The following is a 21,509-nucleotide window of genomic DNA, read 5'->3' on the forward strand; positions in this document are numbered from 1 at the left end:
GGGCGGCGGCTCCCCCTCTGCCCTCGCCGGCTCCTGCGGCACAGACTCGGCCGTTGGTCTGTCTGTACCGTCCTCTGCTGCAAGCTCTGGTGGGTTTTATCAGTATTTTGTTTTTTTCCAGAGTCTAAAGCAGTGTGCTGCGGTTCCTTGCCGCCCGAGTGCCTGATAAATTGGAGACTTGGCTTTGTGTGCAGAGACCTAAAGGGCCTTTGCGCTCCCTTCCCTTCAATGCCTTTGCAGTAGCGCTGGGCGAGCCGTGCCAGGCAGCGAGGCAGAGCTGCAGCTCGGCGATCTCCAGGGCGCCATCCTGACTCCTCCGTCCCCATCATCGCGTGTGTCCACCAGCTTTCACCGCAGGCGCCATCCTTCTGTCAGCAACGCGCTTCATTCGTCACAGCTGCGGGGCTCTTGGGTGGATGCTAGAAACACACAAACCGGTGAGCTCGTTCTCGGAGTCTTCAGCGGACCCGGGAAACCGAGGGCCGCTGACGGATCGCTGCCGAGGCCTTCGCTCAGCCGAGAGGAGGGGGTGATGGCCGGCGGCCTGTGCCGGGTCTCGCCGTGACAGGGGCGCCGAGGTGAGGGATGGGCTGGGGCTCGGCGGGGGAGAGGTGAGCTGGCCTGGAGGGAAAACACAACGGCGGACAACGGACTGCAGAAACGGGGGGGAAAATGTTAAAAACAGGGTGAAAGAAGTTCGTAGATGGAGTGAAAGTGGGAAAAAACGATAAACTGGAAACAGAATTGCAGTTTTTATTTAAAAAGCAAAGAAGTGTTTGAAACGACAGGTGGGAAGAAGTAAATAAATAGGAGCTCTGGAGATGGGGACAGGGAGAAGGGGAAAGAAAAATCTGAGTTGGGAGTAGAAGAAAAAGCAGTGTGAAGAGCAAGAAGGCAGGTGACAGGAGGGAGACGTGTGAGCTCCTGGAGGAGCGGCAGTGGTCATCTGCATGGACAAAATGATGTGGGAAGTTACTGCAGTACAGAGGCGAGGAGAGGACTTGGAAATCTTATGAGGGAAAAGCGAAAGCATGCGTGGTTATTTTTTTCATCTCCCTGGCAAGTCCCAGTTTGGCCATGTTTGCGCCCTGTCATCTCTCTTCTCGTGAGCGCTGCCAGCCTGCCTTTCAAGCGTGTACGTGAGGCTGCACGTTCGACGGTCGGAGCCACGTTGCCTTGTCACAGAAGGGAAAGATGGGGGCATTTACCGGTTTTTACATAATTTCTTACTCTCTAATCCTTCAGGAACAGGGGGAGCTTTCAGAGCTTGTGGATCATTTTGGGCCAAGACATGCCGAGACGGGCTGTTCGAGGCAGGTGCGGGAGAAGGGGCTTTCTTAACACGTGATCGAGGGTGCCAGACGAGGAGCGTCACCCCGTTTCCCTCCGGCAGCGCCCCGGAGCAGCGTTCCCGCGCGGGAGCCCCGGGGGGCGCAGCGGGGCCAGCCGGGGAGCCCGGCCGGGGCGCTGTTTCGCTCCCGGGACGGTTACAGGTTCCGCCGCTTCGCGCCAAGATCCACCCCCCCGGGGCTGGTCCCCCGCGGCGGCCGAAGGGGGAGCAGCCGGGGCAGAGGCATTCCCCGAGCCCCAGCCCGGCGGGCGGTGCGCGCCAGCCGCTGCCCCCAGCCCCGGGGTGCCCTCTCGCCGGGGCGCGGAGAGCCGGGGAGTCCCCTGCCCCGGGCGGGGGGGGGCGCCAGCCCTGCCCGCTGCCGGCAGCGAGGTGAGCGGCCCGGGGCCCGGCGGGGAGGCGGCGGTCGGGAGTGGAAAATCCCCGGCGCGGGGCGTTGGCCGCTGCGGAGGAGCCGTTGCCCGCCCCGCCCCCGCCCCTGAGCCGCGTGCGCCGCGGGGGGCGGGACACACCCCCGGGCGCGCGCGCCGCCGTTGGCCGGGCGGCGCGGGGGGGCGGGGAGCCGGCTCGCGGCCGCGGAGCGCGCGGGGCAGGCGCCCGTTAAAAGGCGCGGGGCGGCGGCGCGGCCCCGCGCGGCGCGTCCGTCATGGCCCTGCGCGGCGGCTTCGCCCGGCTCCTCCGCTGGCAGGCAGGCGCGGGGCTGCGGCCGCCCCGGCGGGCGCGCTCGGTGGCGCTGGTGGGAGCGCCGCTCTCCCGGGGGCAGGTGGGCATCGCGGCGCCGGGGGCGCCGCAGCCGCTCGGCCCCGCTCCTCCCTCGGCGCGGCTCGCGTACCGGCTAACGCATCGCCCTTCTCTTTGTCTCGCAGAAACGGCGCGGAGTGGATCACGGCCCCGCTACCCTGCGCGCCGCGGGGCTGGTGGAGCGGCTGGCCGGGCTCGGTGAGGCGCCGCGTCGGGGGCTTCGCCGGCGGGGGGGGGGGGAGGGGTGTGGCGGGAGCGGTGGAGGAGGGGGCTGTGGGGTCGCCCGCACCTTCCCCTTCCCCTGGCAGGGCATCCTCTTCGCGGCTCGTTCTGGGGAAACGTGACTCAGCCGCTCGCTGCAAGCCCGGGGGGGGTGGGCGGCGTGGGGGGGGTGGGAACGGTCGCTTCCCGCAGAGCGGCGCTGGGCCGGGCGCTGCGGTACCGGGCGAGGCGGGCTTGCCGCATAGCGCCGGGAGGAAGGCGGGCCCCGGGGGTTCCCCGGCACAAAGGGGCGCTGGGCCGCCCGCCCCGGCCGCCAAGAAGCGGCTGGGTGCTCGCCGGCGCCGGCACGGCGAGCGCTCTGTCGGCCTGCGGTTCCCGCGGGGGCTGCGGGAAAGCTGGAGAAGCGCCAGGCTGCTCGAAGCGTTACCTGCGCTCGATGTGTCCGCTCAAGGAAGAGCCTTGACCACGTTCCTGGATTTCTCACGTCCTGTATTTTCTCTTTCCATATTCATTACTAGCTACTTACCTTGCTCCTAAAATACTTACGTGCTTTGAAGTGATCAAACTCGGAACTTTCTGGAGACATCCTCAGGTTTGTGTATGAGGTCTTGTCTGGAGTTCTGCTTTGGAAGCACTTCCAAGTAGCGTTGTGTGAACAGACAGTTTCAGGTCTTTTTCCTGTTACCACTGCTGTTGCTGAAGCAAATCCATGTGCTTATTTGTGTTTCAGCTTCTCACATATTTTGCTTTCACAATCTGAGAACTGCAGAAAACTGTGTCGCAGTTGTTAGAAACAGGACGTGAGGGATAGAATCTTGTAAAGCTGAGCTCTGTCTTGGAGGATCTTTCATTTAAAAAGCGTTATTGAAAACTGATGGGGATGGATTGCAGGGCTGGACCACAGCAAAAGCTGTTATTTGCTCTGTGTGTGGTTAGTGTCAGTGCAGTTTAGATGCATGCAGAGGAAAAGATAATTGCCTAATAACCCTCTAGCAAATTTATTCTGAATTGTAAGACCTCTTTAAAACAGAAGCTATTGTTCTGTGCAGCCCTGTAGGCTTATCCTGCATATCTTACAATTCACAAGCTGAAAAGTCCCAGTTTGCAATCAAATGAGTAGATGGTCTTTTTCCCATCTTGTTTTGTGCAAAGTTGAGATGTATGCCATCCTGGGCGATATTTGAATTCTGGTGAGCATGGTCTATGACCTACAAACATAGAAGAGGGTGTCTGAAAGAGGTCTTACTTATATACAGGAATAAAAGCAGGTCAGGATGTTACTGTGCTTAGAGTTAATTTTAAACTAACAAGTTACTAGATTTAAAAGGAGGGTACGTTATTCTAGGCAGGACTGTAGGCAGTAATCTATGCCGAAGACAGAATTCTATACTGGAAGGATTGGAGTTCTCTTTCAAGTAGTTCAGATCCAATACCTCCATTTCATAAGAATTCTTTTGGGGAAGAAAACCAAAAGAAGCCAACAGAAAAAACTCATTTGCATGACACAAGCTCACTTCAGTAGGAATGTAGAAAGAAAGGAGGATACAAGCCCTTTCTCACTTCCATTAACAAAAAGTTGTGGGGGTAGAAATGAAGCAAGTCAAACTAAAAAATAAGTGGAAGCGCTGTTTAGTTGCTTATGGACTCCTTACTCGTTAATCAGTGATGCACATGGGGATGTTTTCTTGCTGTTACCTTGTAGTTTTTAAATGCTTTGGGATTTCTTCCTCCTGCAGTTTCAATTTGCTATTGCTGACATATTTTTTCCACTGGGGTAGAGTTTTTTTTCAGTCGGTGTTGATCTTTATCGCTTCTGAAATCTCTGCAGCTCTCTTAGGAACAGGTTCAGGTGGCACTTGGATTGTAACAGAATCTGCTGTGAGGGCCCATCTTGGAACAGTGACGGTCCCCAGCATATGCGGGGGAGTTCTTTATCTTGCAAAGACAGTCTGCTTGAGGGTAGGGTGGGAGATTGAGGAGGAAACGACCATGTAGCCTTTTGCCTTGTGCACATCTGCTGTTCATGGAAGCTTAACAAATGATTGTTTTTGTGTACGGGCTGTCCGTTTCTCTTCCCTGAGCGGGCAGGTTAGCTTTGCCCGTGATGCGATAATAGTGCCGTTGCTCAGACTCCTGCGGGACACTGAAATGGCAGCAAAACTTTAGCTGCTTTCTAATGCTATGAATTTGCTTCTCATACACTGAAGAAGGCAATAGAGCAACAGTATTATTCTCATTATTAATGTGGATATTCTGTTTATCTGTTGTGTTAAGAGTTAATAGTTTTCGTGGGACCTTGTTGCTTGTCTTTCAGAGGCAGTTAAGTAATGCTGTAGCAGACCAGGTTCCTTCTTTAAGAAGAAATAACATTTATCTAAGATATAGGGCTTCTGTTCTCCTGTATGTATTGGCTTCTGAAGCATTTGTGTGCATAGAGTCTGTGTGGGGAGGGGGGGTGTTTGCTGTTGTTGGATGCCCCTGTTCCCCACTGGGATTTGAGGGAGTGCTATAAACATGACTTTTCCTTGTCATTACAAGCTTGGAACATGAGGTCAGCTGTGGCATGATGCTTCTCGGCAGAAGAGTGAGGGTGGATTGTGTGCAGTCTAAGGTATAGATGGGGGAAAGAGGCAGTGTTCCTGTAATGAGAACTCTGTATTAACAGTAATTCATATAAAATTATCCTCACTTCTTTCAAGTAGAAGAGATTTCTGGTGATCAGATTCTTCTGTTTGCCTGAAATTGTAAAGTTTGATTTATTCATTTTCCATTCAAATTCAATTTGACCTCATAAAATGAAGATGCTCTGAAGTCTCCTCTAAAATGTAGTGTTCAGGTAGTAAGATGCATGCACTGTGTTTATTTTAGTCATATGTGTCTATACTTTGTTACTTTGAATAGCAAACAACCATATGGCTTTTCATATGTTAGAATGCCTGATTTAATGAGTTCCGTTGATAGTGCTCAAGCCATGTCAAAGTGAGTGAAAATGTTAGGTGTTTGTTTCTTCCTTTTTGCACTGTTCTGCAATTTGCTTTCGCTGGCTGATATCTTCGGGAGGGAATTCTGTTGTTCCTTTCACGCTATCCTAACTTCTGTTCTTCCATATTCCTATTGCAGTGTCCATTTTCTATTTTTTTTGGGGGGGATGCCTCCCTTGAAAGAGACTGTGACTATACGAACGTGGTATGATGAATTACTGGCTGCCTGAAATGATGAGTGCCTGTGCACAGCTTGTTTATGCTTGAGCTGAAATGGGAGGAGGGAGCTCAGAGGCAGATGGTATCGCTAGTCTGTACCAGACTATCAGAGATGAATCTGAGCCACTAACTTGACTTTTATCCGCTTGTTGGAAGTGGAGATAACACTGTTACATGTTGGTAGTAGCTCCAGGTCTACTCAGGAGGAGAGTTAATGTAGCAGGAGTCCAGCTCCCAAGCCAAACACAGTGAGTGTGCAAGTCTGTAGCAGGGATAATTTAAGATATAACTGACTAAGCCTGTGAGGCTTTTTAATTCAGCTTGGTGATGTTTGTCTTTTGGCTTTGATTCTTCTCCTGAGGGAAACTAAAATATTACCATCTTAAAGGACTCTTCCATCTTGCCAAAGAAGTGCTGTATGAAAATAAGAACACATAACTCCCTGGCATGGGGGAGGTGGGGGTACGAAGCTTACAGGCCTGCGTCTTTACAGGTGATAGATGCACTTGACCTAAGCTATAGAAGATGCAAAGTTTGAAGCTCTTCAAAGTGAGAATTTCTGGGACCTCTCCTGTTTGAGGAGAGAATCTGATCAACCTTAGAATATAGAGTGTTGCATAGCCCTCTTGAAGGGAAGAAGGCCCATTCTCAGATTTTTATAAGTAATAGATAGCTGCTGTCTTAATTACTGTAGCCCTTGAGGTGATTTAGGGCACCTCTGCTGTTGCAAACATGGGAACAACTTTAGTATGAAAAGCTTTTTTTTTCCTTCTTTATTTAGAGCCGGATGTGGCTGGGTTGCTGAGATTAGTCAGACTTGGGTTTGGATTACTCTAGAATTGATTAACAAAGTTTGGATCAGAGTTGCTAGTTTGACGAGTTAGCGGACTGCAGAGACCGGTGGCTTACAGAGCTGGACTTGTCAAAGAAAATGACCGTCATATTACTATTCTTTTGTTTGGCTGGAACAAAGCTCTTCGGTAATAGGATTCAGGAGGACCGTGTAGTGACTCGGAAAGGAGTAACCTCCTCTAAAAGAAGAATGAAGCTGCTAATCACTGTGTGACTGGAGATATGCTCCTGCTTTGCCTAAAACCATTTGGCTTGTGCTGACATCTTCTGCCAAAAATAGTAATTGAATTTTGCTGTTTCGCCAACATTGCTTGAATGGTTAGTTTCAGTCTTAACAATAAATCATGAAGCAGTTTCTTTTGCATTTATCTCCTCTTTTTCCACCTAAATCTTCTCGGGTGAAGAGTGTAAGAAGGGAAATAGTCTTTCAATTATGCACCAAGGTATGCATAATGAAGTATTGGTGCTGGCGTTCAGCAGATGTGGACTGGCAAGAGTTACAGCGGCAGTGTTGGGAAAATCATTTCATCACCCCATCCAGTAAATATGTGTTTAAAGAGTTTCTTATATCCCTGAAGACTTTGATAAACAGTACCATTCTGCTTGCCTTATACTTGAATTAAGATTGGATGTACAAATGGTAGTTTGACAAAGATGCATTTGTGTTAGAAACAAGATGTGTCAGGGATTCAGTATTCTTGGGTTAGAATCTAGGTTAGCTTTGCACTAGCTCTTATCTAAGCTGTTCCTCTTCAAATCTCAGTGTTTTAAACTCTTTAAGACTTTCTAGTTCAGTAGAGCCAGTCAAATATCTAATCTATAAAATTCCAGTGAAGTCTAAACTTATTGTATAAAGAACATCAAGATCTGTCTGGTTTAGCCTCTTTCCTCAAATTTTCTGCTGTTGATAAAGTTGAAATGGGAGACAGACAAACCTTTAAATAACTGCTGGCATTTTAAGCAGCATGTTGTTTAGTTAAATCTCTGCATTGTTGAGATGAGAAATGAGTTCTTTCTGATCACATCTGCTGTCAGTACTGTCAAAGCTAAGTCTGTTAATTTGTTAGGAACATTCTCATGGAAAAAACAGTTAGGATGTAGCACAAAGATGTTGGACTACCAGGTAAGTCTTCTGTCCTACAAAGCAGAAATGGGAATGCCCTTTTTGCACTGAGGCACACCCTCCCCCCATTTTTTCCTGAAACAGAGTAGGTAAATGGCAGTCCTCTTCTTCTTGCTTTCTTTCCCTTGGGCACAAGCATGCACAAACACCTCTATTTAGTATCAGTAAAACATGCTTTTGTAGTACGGCAGTTTATTTGTGGAACTAGAATAAATGACCTCTTTTTATTTATACAGAGATAGACAGAGATCCAAGAGACTGTTATTCTTGTTTACCTCTCAAATTGCCGATTAGCTGTGATAGATCAGCTTCAAAGACCAGTAGTTTGACACAAATCAAAGCACAGTCAAATGGACTGGTTGTAACTGGCATTTGCAATGAGTCTTTGAAATTTTGCCAGTTGTCAGAGTGCATCAAGGGCAGGTGCTGCTCCACTCCATGAGGTAAGGCAGCCAGGAGCCGATAACCAGGCAGGCAGAAGGAGCCCTGCTGAGGCTTTGGAGGAGAGCTGTTTTGGGGAGGCCTCCACCGAGGTTGCTTCTTCACAACAGACCTCATCAGCTAGCTCGCCTTGAGCGTGGGAAGCAAAGCTCCTAGAAGTGGGGGAGTGTGCTCTGACAGCAGTTACAGTTTATCCTTCTGAATGTTGTACCCTTTGATATTTGCATGATTAGAAGTGGCTAGAAAAATGCCAACAGTGAAAGTACATGGAGTCAGAGTATTCCTTGCAGTAGGTCAGTTCTCGTTCTCTTCTTTCCCCATGCTGATGGAAGACACCATCTGCTTGGTTTTGCTTTAGAATGTAAAGCTTTGTGTCGGTCAATGATTTGTTGTTTGTTTTTTTCCGCTTGCATTTGGCTGGTGCATATTCCAGGTTGCTCATTATCCATGAAGTTGGCTTTAAAAGAAACTTGGTTAATTTGGGGTGAAGTTCACTAGGTGCTGTAATTGCAATTGTTCCTCATATCAGACTAGTTTAAATACATCTAAAAAATTAAGCTGTGCTGATACAGATCAAGAAACCTGAACTGATTATTAATCTTTCAGTAAAGGGAGATTAGATTCAGGGGCCAAAGAACAGAGCTCTTTGGGGTTTTACATTTCTTTGGTTTTATGGTGATACCATTCATCCTTGATATTTTTATATTATAAAATTAGTTTTAATACATGACTTAGCTGAATTTCTGCACCCATAAAATTATCTCTGTATTGGAATAAATTCAGATAACATGCTGTTTGTTGTTTTTTTTACCACGAAGGTGTTGAAGGAGGGGAGTTACTGTGGAGGGGCACAGAGGGAGATGACAAAGGGGAAATTTAGGTAATGAGTTGGATTTTGATGTGCTTTATGGGACACAGAATCTGTTATTACTTTCTTGTTTGAAACTTAAATCCTGTCTCTCATTGTGGACTAGCAAGACCAAGATACCTATGGCAAATATGTGCTTATGTGAAATATAGTACAGAGGATTATTTTTGGATGGAAGGTGGAAATTTGTTGTAAAACCACCTGGTGAAAAGCAGGGAATGAGGCACCGAAGTCAAATACAAAAAAACCTTGGATCTTTCATTGGAGTATGAAGTGAGTTGGTCTGATGTTAGTTTCTTGCAGCTGGTAAGAGGCAAGGAGAGAGAGAACTGCAGTAATCTGTGATGTATTCTGCTCTCCCTTCCTCTGAAGTGTTACATGTCTGGGTTAACTAACACAGTAGCTGCTTACTTCTGTAACAATCTAAAGCACAAGGTGCTTGTTGCTGAAGAGAGCTGTTTTACTATTATGGCTTCCTGTGGCTGTAAGTGCTTACCTGTGTTCTGCTCTTGGGAACTGTTTCTGGGTTAAGCTTATATGAAGGGAATTAGAACTTGTGCAGCGTTTGTCAGCAGAGTGGCAGCAGACTGCTGCACCCCATCTCCTCTCTGATGCAAGCCACAGTGCAAATGTTTCCCCACACCTGATACTGACGTTGTTGGAGACCTTTTCAGGTCAAGCGCACTGGATTTCATAAGGGATTAAAGTTATAAATGGTTTTCAGAGGGAAGTGAGGTGGCTGCTTGACTTGCTGTCCAGGGAAAAAAGATTTCTTGGCTCATTTCGTGCAAAGAACACCTTGAGACTTGGGGTAGCAATTAGAATTGGGTTTGCTTCTTACCGTTGCATAAGCTGAAGCCTTTTAAATAGGTATACTTACAGAAACTTTGTCTTCAACCAGACCTTTCAGAATGCCAAAAGGCAGGGTGGAAATAACTGGGGTATGAACTTCCATTTTAGGAGGTGAAATTTTAGAGCTGGCAGAAACCTGTTGAGACATCAAATATCTGTATCTAATAGGAGATGTCTTCCAGCAAATATATATTCTGTTTAAAGAGGATTAGACGCTGTGTAAGAACTTTTCGAACAAGAAGGTTATGATTTGAACTAGGCTGCTGAAGTCTCGGTCTCTTTTTAGTGGGAACCTTGCTAGCCTAATTTCATATTCATTCATTCATACAGTTGTTTTTACCCACCCACAGCCCCCCCCACCCCCAGGTAATTCTGGAGGGTTAAAACTGTCTTGAAGTAGGCATCGGAATGTACTGGTCAAATGAATAGAGCAATTTGTTTGCTATTGTGCAACATTTTGACAATATCTCTGAAAACAGCTTACGGTAGGACTTTGTAATCCTATGAGCTTGTACTGAAAGTAAGGATGGTAACAGCTTGTAGCCCTCTGCTTTGTTCACAGGGAGGAAAATGTTAAGTTTGTCTGTCAACATTGTTCACAGTACTCATTGCTTCCTGAAAAGCCTTTCTGTGTCTGTGGTGATTCACTAAACGGCCTGTGGTCTGAGGAAACAGTTCACAGGAGTGATGCTTCCATGTGAATGGTTTTGTGTAATGCATAGTATGAAGTAAGATGTAAGAACAGCGGGATTTCCAGATTCCTTTGGAAGTAGTTCAGCTGAGTTTAGAATCCTGAAAGAGAAAATATTTAATTTTCCTATTAATTTAGGATTTTTTTTTACCTCTAGTTTGCAAACACCCAGTGTAAACAGGCAGTGTCAAGAGATTGTTTCTATCTCATGTTCCACATGCTTTTGTTCAGTTCCTGTTTGCTGCCTCGGAGAGCTGTTATGAGTGTGTTACAGTGGCATGCCACTGGGCAATGCCAGCAGACAGCTTGGATTTTGAAAGCTGAATCTCCTTCTATCAGATTGCTGGTTCTGGTGCAGAATTGTAGTAGAGGAGGATGGGGAAGCTTTCCCTGCTGCTGCTGCCCAGATTTTCTGGTTAAATGCCCCCGGACTTAGGAGCCACTTGCTTTTACAGAAGAAAATTTTCTCTAAATCTATGCAGGGAAATTACTTGCTGTAGTAACTGTTGCCTACTGTGGGTGCTGAATAAATGGACTGTTTTAAGATGGTAGGAGGTGAACATCACCATTGTCATATAGCTTGCTAAAGGGCATCTTATGCCCCAGTTACAAGCATCAATGGGTTGAGCCTGAGTGCCACATTGATATTTTATTTAAAAAGGTGTGCAGAAAACTTTTTATTTCCTTAGATGTGTTCTTAATTTATGTTTCTACCCAAGTACAAGTTTGGCTCCTAATTATGAAAAATACTGATTTCCTTTACCAAATGTAGGTAAAGTTCTGGTTCTGGCTGTGCAGGCTGAAGAAACGACTGCCCTCCATCCCCTGCTCTGCTGGTTGAATGCCTGTGTGACCTTTCCCCAACCTGTTCTGGTCAAAAGAAGTTGACCTAGGGAAGATCTACTGTACAAACTGTTTCAAGCTAATTTATTAATTTTTGGCTGAAATGCGCTCCCAAGCAGCCCTGTTGATGAAACTCTGTCAGAGGCGGGCATTGAACCACTGAGGATTGCAGTATTCAGCTGCAGAAGAGATGCATGTGCTGCCTCTATATGCGAATCATACTAACAGGACTATTTTGCATATATGCATCTTATTTATGTAATTACACTGTGTGTTCATAGTCAGATTGACATGTCCATCTCCCTGACCTCTCTTGCAAGCTCCTGTAACAGGAATAGATCAATCAAGCCTGTTTTGTTTTCCTCACTTCAAAAAGTGACCTCCGCTTGAGCCAAAGTGCTGATGAAGCTGACTTGTATGGACTTGTTATAAACTTTCTACACTGTTGATAACTGACTAATGAATTAAACAGAATATTTTTCATTTGAATGTAATTTCTGTTAGAGCTTGAAAGTGGAACAAAAGGCTGCTTTTGATCATATTTTAATTTCATATTTAGTTACTAGCAAAATGGCTGTGGTGTTTAGTTTATTAGTACTGTAGGATACTGTTTCATTTAAAACGAACTTCAATCTTGGCTAGACCTGATCTGCTGCACTGACAAATGGTGTGGATGCTGTGCTTTCTAATAAATGGCTTTCCTATCTCCCTTGTATCTTTTTCCAGTTTTCAGAACTTGAATCTACTGCCTTTTAAAAGGCCCATATATATTCTTCATGTTAACTTTCTGTGCTGATTTAAAAAGCTCTTTGTTTATAGCCATTAGTATCTTAAAACAGAGCGCCTGAGCTACCAGAGAAAGTAAGTGCATATTGTTTGGTGTGGTGGATTGTGTAAATCTTTTGCTAATGGCCAAATAACAGCAAGATCCATCAGACTGTACTGCACTACAGCATGTCTATCCACTTAGCAATTGCTGTGTTGGACAAAATAATGTAGTTGAGAAAGATTTAGGTTTTAAATTTTTTAACATCAAAAGTATGTGCAAGCAGATGAAATAGAGAACAAGTTCCTAAGCATTAGAGTAGTATCTGAGACACTCTAAATAGAAGCTAAGAAAATACACCGATAATTAATAATTTGACGTTCTTTTTCTTTGCTGTTCAGTAAGCATTAAGACAAATGTACATGTTGATTTCATCTCTTTAATATCTGTTCAATCCTAATACATGTATGTGCACAATGCACTTACACACACACTTCTAATCACTTCAGGATACATGGTTGATCTATGTACTGTGACTTTTTTCTTTTTTTGGTGTGTGAGTGCTATCTATTCAGTAAGCTTTCCATTTGTGCTAAGGTCATTTAGTCATAGCTCTCAAAGCTCTGGACACAATTTAAAAAACAGTAGGAGGAAAAGCTGTTATTAATGTTCAAAGATTGGATTAGTGTGTACTTTTGATATTAACTGTGTCTTAATCAGATAGCCATTAGATAGTTGGCTGAAAACATTCCTATCAACCAGGGAAACTTGAGCTGCCCTCTGCAAGCACATAAAAACAAAGGACCTAAATAAAAGAGGAATTGCAAAGCTGAAAAAAGAAGCTGCTACAAGGGTTATGAACTCTACCTGAAAAAATAAACTTTTGAAGATGGTAACAAAAACTGAAGGCATCTATTGTCTAACAGGCATTAGGCTTTTTTTAAAAAAATAAGTAGAGAGGCATCTTAATGCAGGAGATATGAGAGTACCATTTGCCCGAAAGGTGGACAAGATCACAGAATTCTGGATCCCAAAAGCATGTCTTGTCCATCCATCTCTACCATACCCACACTGTAAGCTGTATGTCATGGCATGTGGTATGTCATGGGCCTGCTTACTGCTTTAAGTCTCTGCAGATAACGTTTTCTCACAGAGCTGATGTGACTACATTTATTTAATCCTTTGTCGAGTAATTGTGTTCAGCTGGCATGGCCTGTCCTAGCAAACACCCTGATGTGTGTTCATCTATGCCCCTGCTATAAAAAGTATGCTTGCCTGTTTTCTAGCCACCTAATTCTCACAAGTGACTCAACCATTTTGCTTTATTCTTTTCCCCAGTCAAAACTCCTTTTGAAGTTATCATAAAGTCATGTTTTTCTCAATGTTACTTTTATGTTATTTCCACCAAGGAAGTCCACAGAGCCCGTTTTCTAGACGTTGGACTAATGGCTTAATGGCAATTAAGCAGGAAACCCAGAGTCTCAAGTGAGCTGTTCCTTCATGTTGGTTTGCCTGAATTCTTCAAAACGTCCCCTGTTAGGTGTAGGATGGCGAAAGGCAAGATGTCTGGCTCTAGTCTGGATGCTTTGAAATGCAAACAGAGGAGTGTTTCTGAGGAACAAATGGGACAGGCATGACTGGTATTCAGGGTGGTCTTGAGCTATTAAGCCACTAACAGCGTAGCTGTAAATACCTTGAGGCCGTTACAGTCCTCATCAGTGCCTGCAGTGACAGGCCTGTCTGAAACTGAGAGGCTCTGTCCTGTGACATACTGTTAGAAATTTTGGTCTCTAAATGACTGTTCAGAAAGCACGTGGTATCAGACAGCAGAGCTTCAAAGGATAAGCTCTGTAACGTGTGTGAAAGAGAATTAAAGTTTAAACACAGCCAATTAATAAACACGGTCCCAGTTGCATGGAGGAGGGAAAGAACACTCACAAACGTTCCCTTGTTTCCTAATCTCTGAAGTGACTTCTCTTGAGGGTAAGTAGGCAGAAAAACATTTTGGGAAAGGCTGAATCTTAGACCCAGAATGTTGTCAGGCTTCAGCAGCCAATTACGTCGTAACTGGCAATGATAGGATCTCAGAGAGGGTTGGGATCAAAGCCCCAGAATTAAAATGCCTTCTAGAACATCTTGTGTTGAGAAAATGGACAGGTTCTTTTAGAAAGCACTTCTGCATCCTCTGTGGAGTTGCCTGGAAGTACTGTAAGAAAATTTCCTTTACTGGTAACTTGGCACTTTTGTGCTTGGATTCTTGGTGGCATTTGAAAATGGAAAGAAACTGTTAAAAGTAACTGTTAGGACTCAAATGACTGCTGCGCTCATTTAAGGCTGTATACAATACGTCTAACTGGGAAGGAAGACTGCGATACAAACTGAACTTTTTCATGTTAAAATTGCCACGAAATAATTAAAAAAAAGCCAAACTGTTTTCCTAGGTGACTTTCTATGACTGTCCTATCTCATCGCTGAGTTAAAGCAACAATACTGTCATAAGCCTTCTGATCCGTGAAGTTGTGACATGGTTGGTTGCAAGGGCATGCAAATAGTCAAACGAATCCATTCCCCTCCCGTTGTTCCTTTTGTACTGGCCCAACTGATTTTCTGACGGACCGTATTTTGATCATTTCTCTGGGCGCTTAAATTAACTCACTCGCTTTCTTCTTTTGCTGCTGTGTTTCCAGGATGCCAAGTGTATGACTTTGGAGATTTGAATTTCACTCAAGTTCCCAATGATGAACTGTACAACAACCTGATTTTATATCCCCGGTCAGTGGGTTTAGCCAGCCAGGTGTTGGCTGATGCTGTGAGCAGAGCAGTAGCCGCTGGACACAGCTGTGTGACTATAGGTGGCGATCACAGGTGAGCTGAACCAGAAGCCATTAGTGGTGCATGCTGCAGGTTGATGCTTAGAGCATAAGAATTTAATTAAAAAATAAGGGGATGGTGGGAACAACTTGGGGCCATTTCCTGGCAATACCATAGGGTAGCAGCATTTTGATTTTATTGCTGGGGCTTTTTGGGTGGAACATAGAAGACAGCTACAAAAATCTGACCTTCTAAGACAGTACTGCTTAGTTCCAGACTGTTCTGCAATCTGTGGACATACAAATGATGTTTTCCTGTTTCACAAAATCCTGAAAGTTTGTGTGATCAGGTCCCTTTAGGAACTGTTGTGGTGTCTTTATTGTTGAGTGTTTAGTGACGTGTCTCTTTTGCCCATCAGCTCTTAGAATGGGTTTGTAGTGCCTGTACACGGACCATTTTGCAATAGATCTTACAGTATGTGAATGTCTTTCTCCTCTTTTTCACTAACCTTTGGTCTGAGAATTGGTTGAAGAAGGTAGGGCATGTAAGAATGAATTGTGGAGGAAGGTGTCATGACTGGAATGAAAAAATGGGTGAATAGCAGAATTGATGAGTGAGCACACTACATTTTCTACGAGATCATTTGGAGCTAGACCAGGTGAAGATCAGACTGTGGGAAGGGTGACAGTGGAGAGGGAAGAGCTCTTTCTCATCTGTCAGTACTAGTGTAGTCCTGTATAGTTCCTTGGAGTCTCCTGGAATAACGCTAGTGGCATGTGGTGCAGTTTGTGTGGAATGCGCTCTTCTTTGTCACAGCTGTCTGTGTTGAAACATGACAGTGTCGCTGACGGAAGTTGCGGAGACTTCCTATTGTCCTTGTAGTTGTTCTGAAGGAGAAAATGGTGACTAACTGCTTTGCTGCTGTACTTCCAGCTTGGCACTTGGTTCTGTCAGTGGCCACGCGCGGCAGTGCCCACACCTTGGTGTGGTCTGGGTGGATGCGCATGCTGACATCAACACCCCTCTTACAACTCAGTCTGGAAACCTCCATGGACAGCCCCTCTCGTTTCTCTTGAGAGAGCTCCAAGATAAAGTAAGTATCCTGCTTGTGCAGTTTGCCTACATTGAACTCCTCAGAGCATTTTACTTTTTCTGGTGTGAGGTGCTTTCTTATCTGCTGCAAATGTAGACCTTTTTTATCCGAGTACAAGCAAAAATACGTATTATTTGTGTGTGTATACATGCCCATATATACACATACACAAATGCACACAGACGCATGTAAATATAGATATACATACACTTAAAAACAAGAATGAGAAAAATCTGCTTTGTGTTAGCACCCTCGTGTGTTGTGTGGTACCAGGAGTTCAGGCAGGCTGCGTGCAGCAGCTCAGCGTGGGGCCGTGCCTGCTTAAGGAGCTGGGGCTGTGCAATGGCAGGAGTTCTCCCAGCGGGGCAGAAGAGGGAACCTCCCCCCACCAGAGCCTGTGGGAGCTGTGCTGAGCTCCCCTCCAGGGACAGCTGCTTCCTCCACACCCCGCACGCTGCTGCTGTGTAGTTTGGCTCTTCTGTATTTTGACAACCTTGGGGCCTGGCAGGGGCTGTTCCTGCATGATCTCACCTAACTGGCTGCTCTGGTGTTGGCTCCGCTGGCAAATATTAGTTTGGAACAGCTGTACCTGCTTACAGGGTGCTTCTGAAGAGACGGTCTTTGTCTTGGAAAGAGGTCACATTATCAAAAAGAGCTGTTTACTGGGGCATATGCAATGAGCCTGGCCAGTTTTTGCTACTGTCAAGATGCTAAGCAGTAGGTTGACCTAAGGCCTGCATAGCCTTTCTGGCCCAGATGCGGGCTGTATCGCCCTGCACGGGTACCTGTAGCATCTACTGGAGATGCCGCAGTGGCAGCCTGTGCGCTGGTAACAGCTGGGGCCTTTGCCGGAGGAACGTGGATACAGCCATCTGCTTCTGCTGCAGCTGAGGCTGGAGAGTGGGAGCAGGCTCAGCAGCTGCAGGTGGAGAATGGAGGCTGGAGCTGCAGATAACCTCACTTTTATTCTGGGACTTTGCACTGCCAGTCATTTCTCTTAGATTTCTTTTTTCTCTCTGATAAATTTTGGGGGTGCTGTGTTGATGGAAGTATGCCTCTTCCAAGTAAGAGCAAGCATGTTTAACATCTGTATGGCTATGGCAAGATTGCCAGCATCTGGTAAAGCTCTCCTGCAAATTCTTTTGAATGAATTCCACCCCCAAGTCAGCAGAGTCATTTGGTACTCTTACATACCATCCTCTTTCTAATAATTCTCGTATGGTCTCTACAAACATGCTAGAATTCCCAAGTAATGCAAAATTTATGGGGCTTCTTGAAATACTCCCAGGACATGAGAAAGTTAATATTAAAGGTTACTGTATTTCTAGTTTCTTGTCTGTAAGTTAAAGGGGGTGATATTTTCTTCTTTTTGCCAACTGCCACCCACTTCTGCAGGACAGATAGGAAGAGCAAGAGGAAGTTTTGTGAATTTTGGAGCTCACCTAAGGTGAACAGTTTATGTCTTGGTGAGAACAGAACAAAGCCAAGTTCTTTGATAGCTGAGGAAGGAGGAGAAAGGCAGAATAAGATCTGCTGCTTTCCTCTTTTGTCAGTAGGACAACAGTATTTAATCGGCTTCCTGTGCATACATTGTTGATTTCTGGTCTGCTGGGCTCCAGTTCTTGAGCAGCACAGAAAAGCAGTAGTTTTTGGTGGGGTGGGTTTTTTGATGGGTTTTTTTGTTTTGTTTTTTAGAATTACTAAAAGAATCCTGTGAGCTTTCTGGGGTCAGTGGGGGAGCAGGTCTCTTGCCAGCAGCAGTAGTGAAGACAGAGTAAGATCAGGCTCAACTGAGAGGCGAGTTAGTCAGGTGTGGTGCTGGCTGTGGGATCTTGTCACAAGCCCACCAGCACCCAGCTGTCGGGAAGCCTGCGCAGACACACTGCCAGAAGCACCCCAACCTGCATGGGCAGCTACATAAATGGGAGTGTACTTATTTAGAGGGTTTTCTTACCGTATTGTATCCCTGGTGGAGGGAGGAAACACACCACCTCTCCTGCTTGGTACAAGGCAGCTTCTACAACTGTGCACAGTTTTTAACAGCTGTTTTAACAGCAGTAGCGGACCGTGCCTTCACCAGCAGCAGCGTGTCTGGCGGCATAGCTGACCCACTGGAGGGAACCTTCACGTGTGAGCAGGTGCATGTTGCTCGCTCGCTCTCATCCAGTTGCGTTGACAACAGAATAAAAAAATTTATGGGCTTTCTTTCCCAGCTGCTTTCACAGAATCACAGAATGTTCGGGGTTGGAAGGAACCTCTGTGGGTCATCTAGTCCAGCCCAAAGATTCTTTTTGAATCCTAAAACTATCTGCCACCAGCAAGAAGGCGACTCTAGTCCTACCCTCTGCTAAGCGTAACTTCTTTCTCAAGGCAACAGACAAATTAACCAGCTGCACTTTTCTTCCTGGGGACGTTTCTAGCTTGCCACATGCTACATAGCATAGCGGTGTCAGAGGGCAAAACAGAGTTTGTTGTAGTGAGCCCTGTATCGCCTTCCTCGCTTCCACTCGTGCTGTGAAAGGGGTTTTGAGCAATCCCCCCTCCCCACCACGACACATCTGTGTGTATGCTTCTCTGGGTGGAGTCCTATAATTCCACCAAACTGTCTCTCGGGGTCACAAGATTTGGTCATCCACCTCATAGTCTCAGGAAGGCTAGTTAGCACTTGGCTCCCTGTCTAGATGGTTCTGTAGAATCACAGAAACAGCCCCTCTGAGGATACAAAAAGAGAGCAAAATAGCCCGCGTGATTACATTCAGGTTCCTAATTTGATGCCCACCTCTACTAACTGGTACTGCTCTTCCAGTATCCCCAGGCTCCTTGCTCTTTATTCCCTGAGGACGTGATGCAGAAGTGTAACACAGGTCTCCCTGAGTGGCACAGTCTGCTCAGACTGTTCTTGACCCCTCCGCCAGCAACTCGGTGTGGCTGCTGCAGCCTTCCCTGGGATTGTATAACCAGGTCAGGAGCATAGTCTCTTTGCTTGGGTAGTTTCTGAGACACACCGAGTCCTAGGCCTTGGTCACTGTATGACCCTACGAACAGCTGTCCTGGCATGACGTAACAGGGGAACTGATGTGGCAGCAACTGCTTAAATTAGCGCAGCTGCCAAGAACTTCCTAGGGCTGTTTCACGTCCCTCAGTTTAGGTATTAACTATCTAGCTTGCCGGTTTTCAGAATCCCTTACATATCCAGGGCTAATAAGTGTGGTCAATGCTCTACTGAATTAAATCTCCCCAAGTAGCAGACAACATGAAGTACAAAAGTGACGCATCTGGCTCTGAAATAAAATGAAAAAGCATTTGGCCAGGTGGCTGTAGAACAAACCCTGGTGTTGCTTACGCAGTCCAGTCACAGGCTGTCAGCTGATACTTCTTTGTCCAGTTCGCTTCACAGGAGCACTGCTTGGTACTCCTCAAGGCAAGGTGGCACCTTAGGGTCTTGAAAAACCCTTAAAAATTAATTTTGTTGTTTGAAGGGAAAATATTTATGAAAACCAAACCAAACCTCAAACCAAGCCTGAGTGCCAGGGCTCCTGCAACCATTCAAACTAAACTCCTATACTGCTGTGAGTAACTTACCATGACAGTGCCCACACCGCCTCCTGCTGCCTGTTTGGCTTCAATAGCACCAACTTTTCTACTGCAACCAAGTAAAAACAGAGCCTACCAAAGGAAGTTAAGGCATTCCACTTTATTTAAAAAAAAGAGGTATACTTAGAAATGGCACTATTAAATCTATCAAATAATTGATACTAGAGAGTATCTGACAATATTATCAATACTGTGCTCAGCTTATGGTATGGTGATGGTTTGCAGATACAGCTTCATTTGAGACCTGAATTATTTTTCCTAGTCATCTCCCAACTCATTTAATTACCTCTTCTGAATTCATGACTGCAGAAAAGTTTCAGGTCATTGCCCCAGAGTAACAAATACTTTTATTCTATGTGCTTATTTAATCCCAATGTAATTAAATATAGCTATGGGTGTGTTAGCCTTTAAAAACAAATCCAAATGTTGCAACTAGAATGTAACTGAGAAGTGCAAGAGGGAAACAAAGCCTTCTTGCTGCTTGACAGCTGTGTTAGCTGTAGCCATTTTCAGAGCTGAGAGAGGAAGAAATCTGAGTTAATTTAAAGCACTCCTAAAATCAGTAGATATTACTAACTGAGGGATTTTTACGATTGCATACCATGATGACTACTTAATTACCAAAGCTGAAAAATTATGACTTCATCATCTTTCACTTGCATCCTAGACCTGCTCTCCTCAGTTCTACATTAAAAACCAGGACGATGTTATGGTGTAGCCCAATACAGAGGCCCAGCTTCTTCTCATGCGTGTTTTTTTTTTGTGTGTGTGTTTTGTTTTTTGTTTTTTTTTTTTTTTTTTAACGCTCCACTTTGAATTTGTCCCTCTTTGATGTTGTTGTTGCAACAAAGTTTGCATGACGTTTTGGCAATTTTCCTAAAAAGATACAGGTGCCTTGGTTTATTATTCCACTTCAGTATGACGTAGTGGGTAAGTGACATAGCATTACCATTAAACGCACTGTGTAAGTGCTCTGCATCTGGCTATCTAGTTTCTTACCGTTGCCCCTTACATTCCCTGATGCCGATTACCTATTTCTTGTGGATCTGGGCTTTTTATTCCTCCTCTTCAAACTGGAAAATGTAGAATAAAAACTTCATCCATTAACATTCAACTCGGGTAAAATGGCACAACAAAGGTAAGGACTGATTAAATCAGGAAGCCGAACTCTCAAGTGATGAAGTTTCTCTGTTCAGACAGAGAAAGGATGCTATAACTAAAGACAAAGTCTTGAGGGAAGCATTAAATACAGTTTTGTTATAGATGTTATTAAACTAACTTAATACCAAACCTTTGCTTGCAGGTACCACAGCTTCCCGGCTTTTCCTGGCTAAAGCCCTGCCTTTCAGCATCTGACATTGTGTACATTGGTTTGAGGGATGTGGATCCTGCTGAATAGTAAGTTGAGCTAGTGTAAAGGATTTTTGTAAAGGCTGAAATCATGAGCTGCTTTCCACATCTGTCTGTTCACAAGGGTTGCTAGATTTAAGCTTAGGCCAGTAATGATTTTTTAAAAAAATTTATTTTAACAGCTATATTTTGAAGAACTATGACATCCAGTATTTTTCCATGAGGGATATTGATCGCCTTGGAATTCAGAAAGTTATGGAAAGAACGTTTGAACAACTGATGGGCAGGTAACAAACTTAATATCAGATTTAAACTACTCTTGTCATCCACTTGTTGAATAGCTACTTTCCTGGAAGTTATTTAAGTGAATGTCACTCTTGATGCGAGGCGGAACTGTGACAGTGCCCAGTAAATAGTACAGTCTTAGCACAGACTTAGTCCTCAACTTCCACATCTTGAACTGGAACTTTCTGGCAAAAAGCTACAAGGCAGGTTACGTTAGTCACTGCAGCTGTGGCACTGCTTCATAGGATTTGTTCTGTTTCTTGAGGAATTCTGCATTTTGCTGCAGTTTGACAAGGTGTGTGCATCAACTCAGAGTCTAGGGTGTGCATTATATTTCTAAAAATATATATAGCAACTTGACAGTAACTTGAATTTAGCTGTTACTACACGAGGTAGTAGCATTTGATGGCTTCCTCCTCAGACTATGCT

General features: G+C 45.3%; 1 protein-coding gene across 4 annotated transcripts in view; it reads left to right on the plus strand.

The window, feature by feature from the left end:
- ARG2 (arginase 2) overlaps nucleotides 1–21,509 on the plus strand; it is a 24,268-nt gene continuing 2,759 nt past the window's right edge. Inside the window, exons 1-8 of one of the 4 annotated variants that reach the window (XM_075426259.1) lie at nucleotides 1–89; nucleotides 241–437; nucleotides 1,246–1,317; nucleotides 2,215–2,287; nucleotides 14,635–14,812; nucleotides 15,692–15,851; nucleotides 20,749–20,843; nucleotides 20,978–21,082. In XM_075426259.1, coding sequence (XP_075282374.1) covers nucleotides 417–437; nucleotides 1,246–1,317; nucleotides 2,215–2,287; nucleotides 14,635–14,812; nucleotides 15,692–15,851; nucleotides 20,749–20,843; nucleotides 20,978–21,082 — 704 coding nt within the window. In that variant the 5' untranslated portion in view covers nucleotides 1–89; nucleotides 241–416. Of the gene's footprint in view, nucleotides 90–240; nucleotides 438–635; nucleotides 1,318–1,993; nucleotides 2,112–2,214; nucleotides 2,288–14,634; nucleotides 14,813–15,691; nucleotides 15,852–20,748; nucleotides 20,844–20,977; nucleotides 21,083–21,509 lie in introns of those variants that run through there. The other 3 variants (XM_075426260.1, XM_075426257.1, XM_075426258.1) reach the window with 3 other exon arrangements.

This window comes from Opisthocomus hoazin, chromosome 7, assembly GCF_030867145.1.
Source record: "Opisthocomus hoazin isolate bOpiHoa1 chromosome 7, bOpiHoa1.hap1, whole genome shotgun sequence".
NCBI classification, from domain to species: domain Eukaryota; kingdom Metazoa; phylum Chordata; class Aves; order Opisthocomiformes; family Opisthocomidae; genus Opisthocomus; species Opisthocomus hoazin.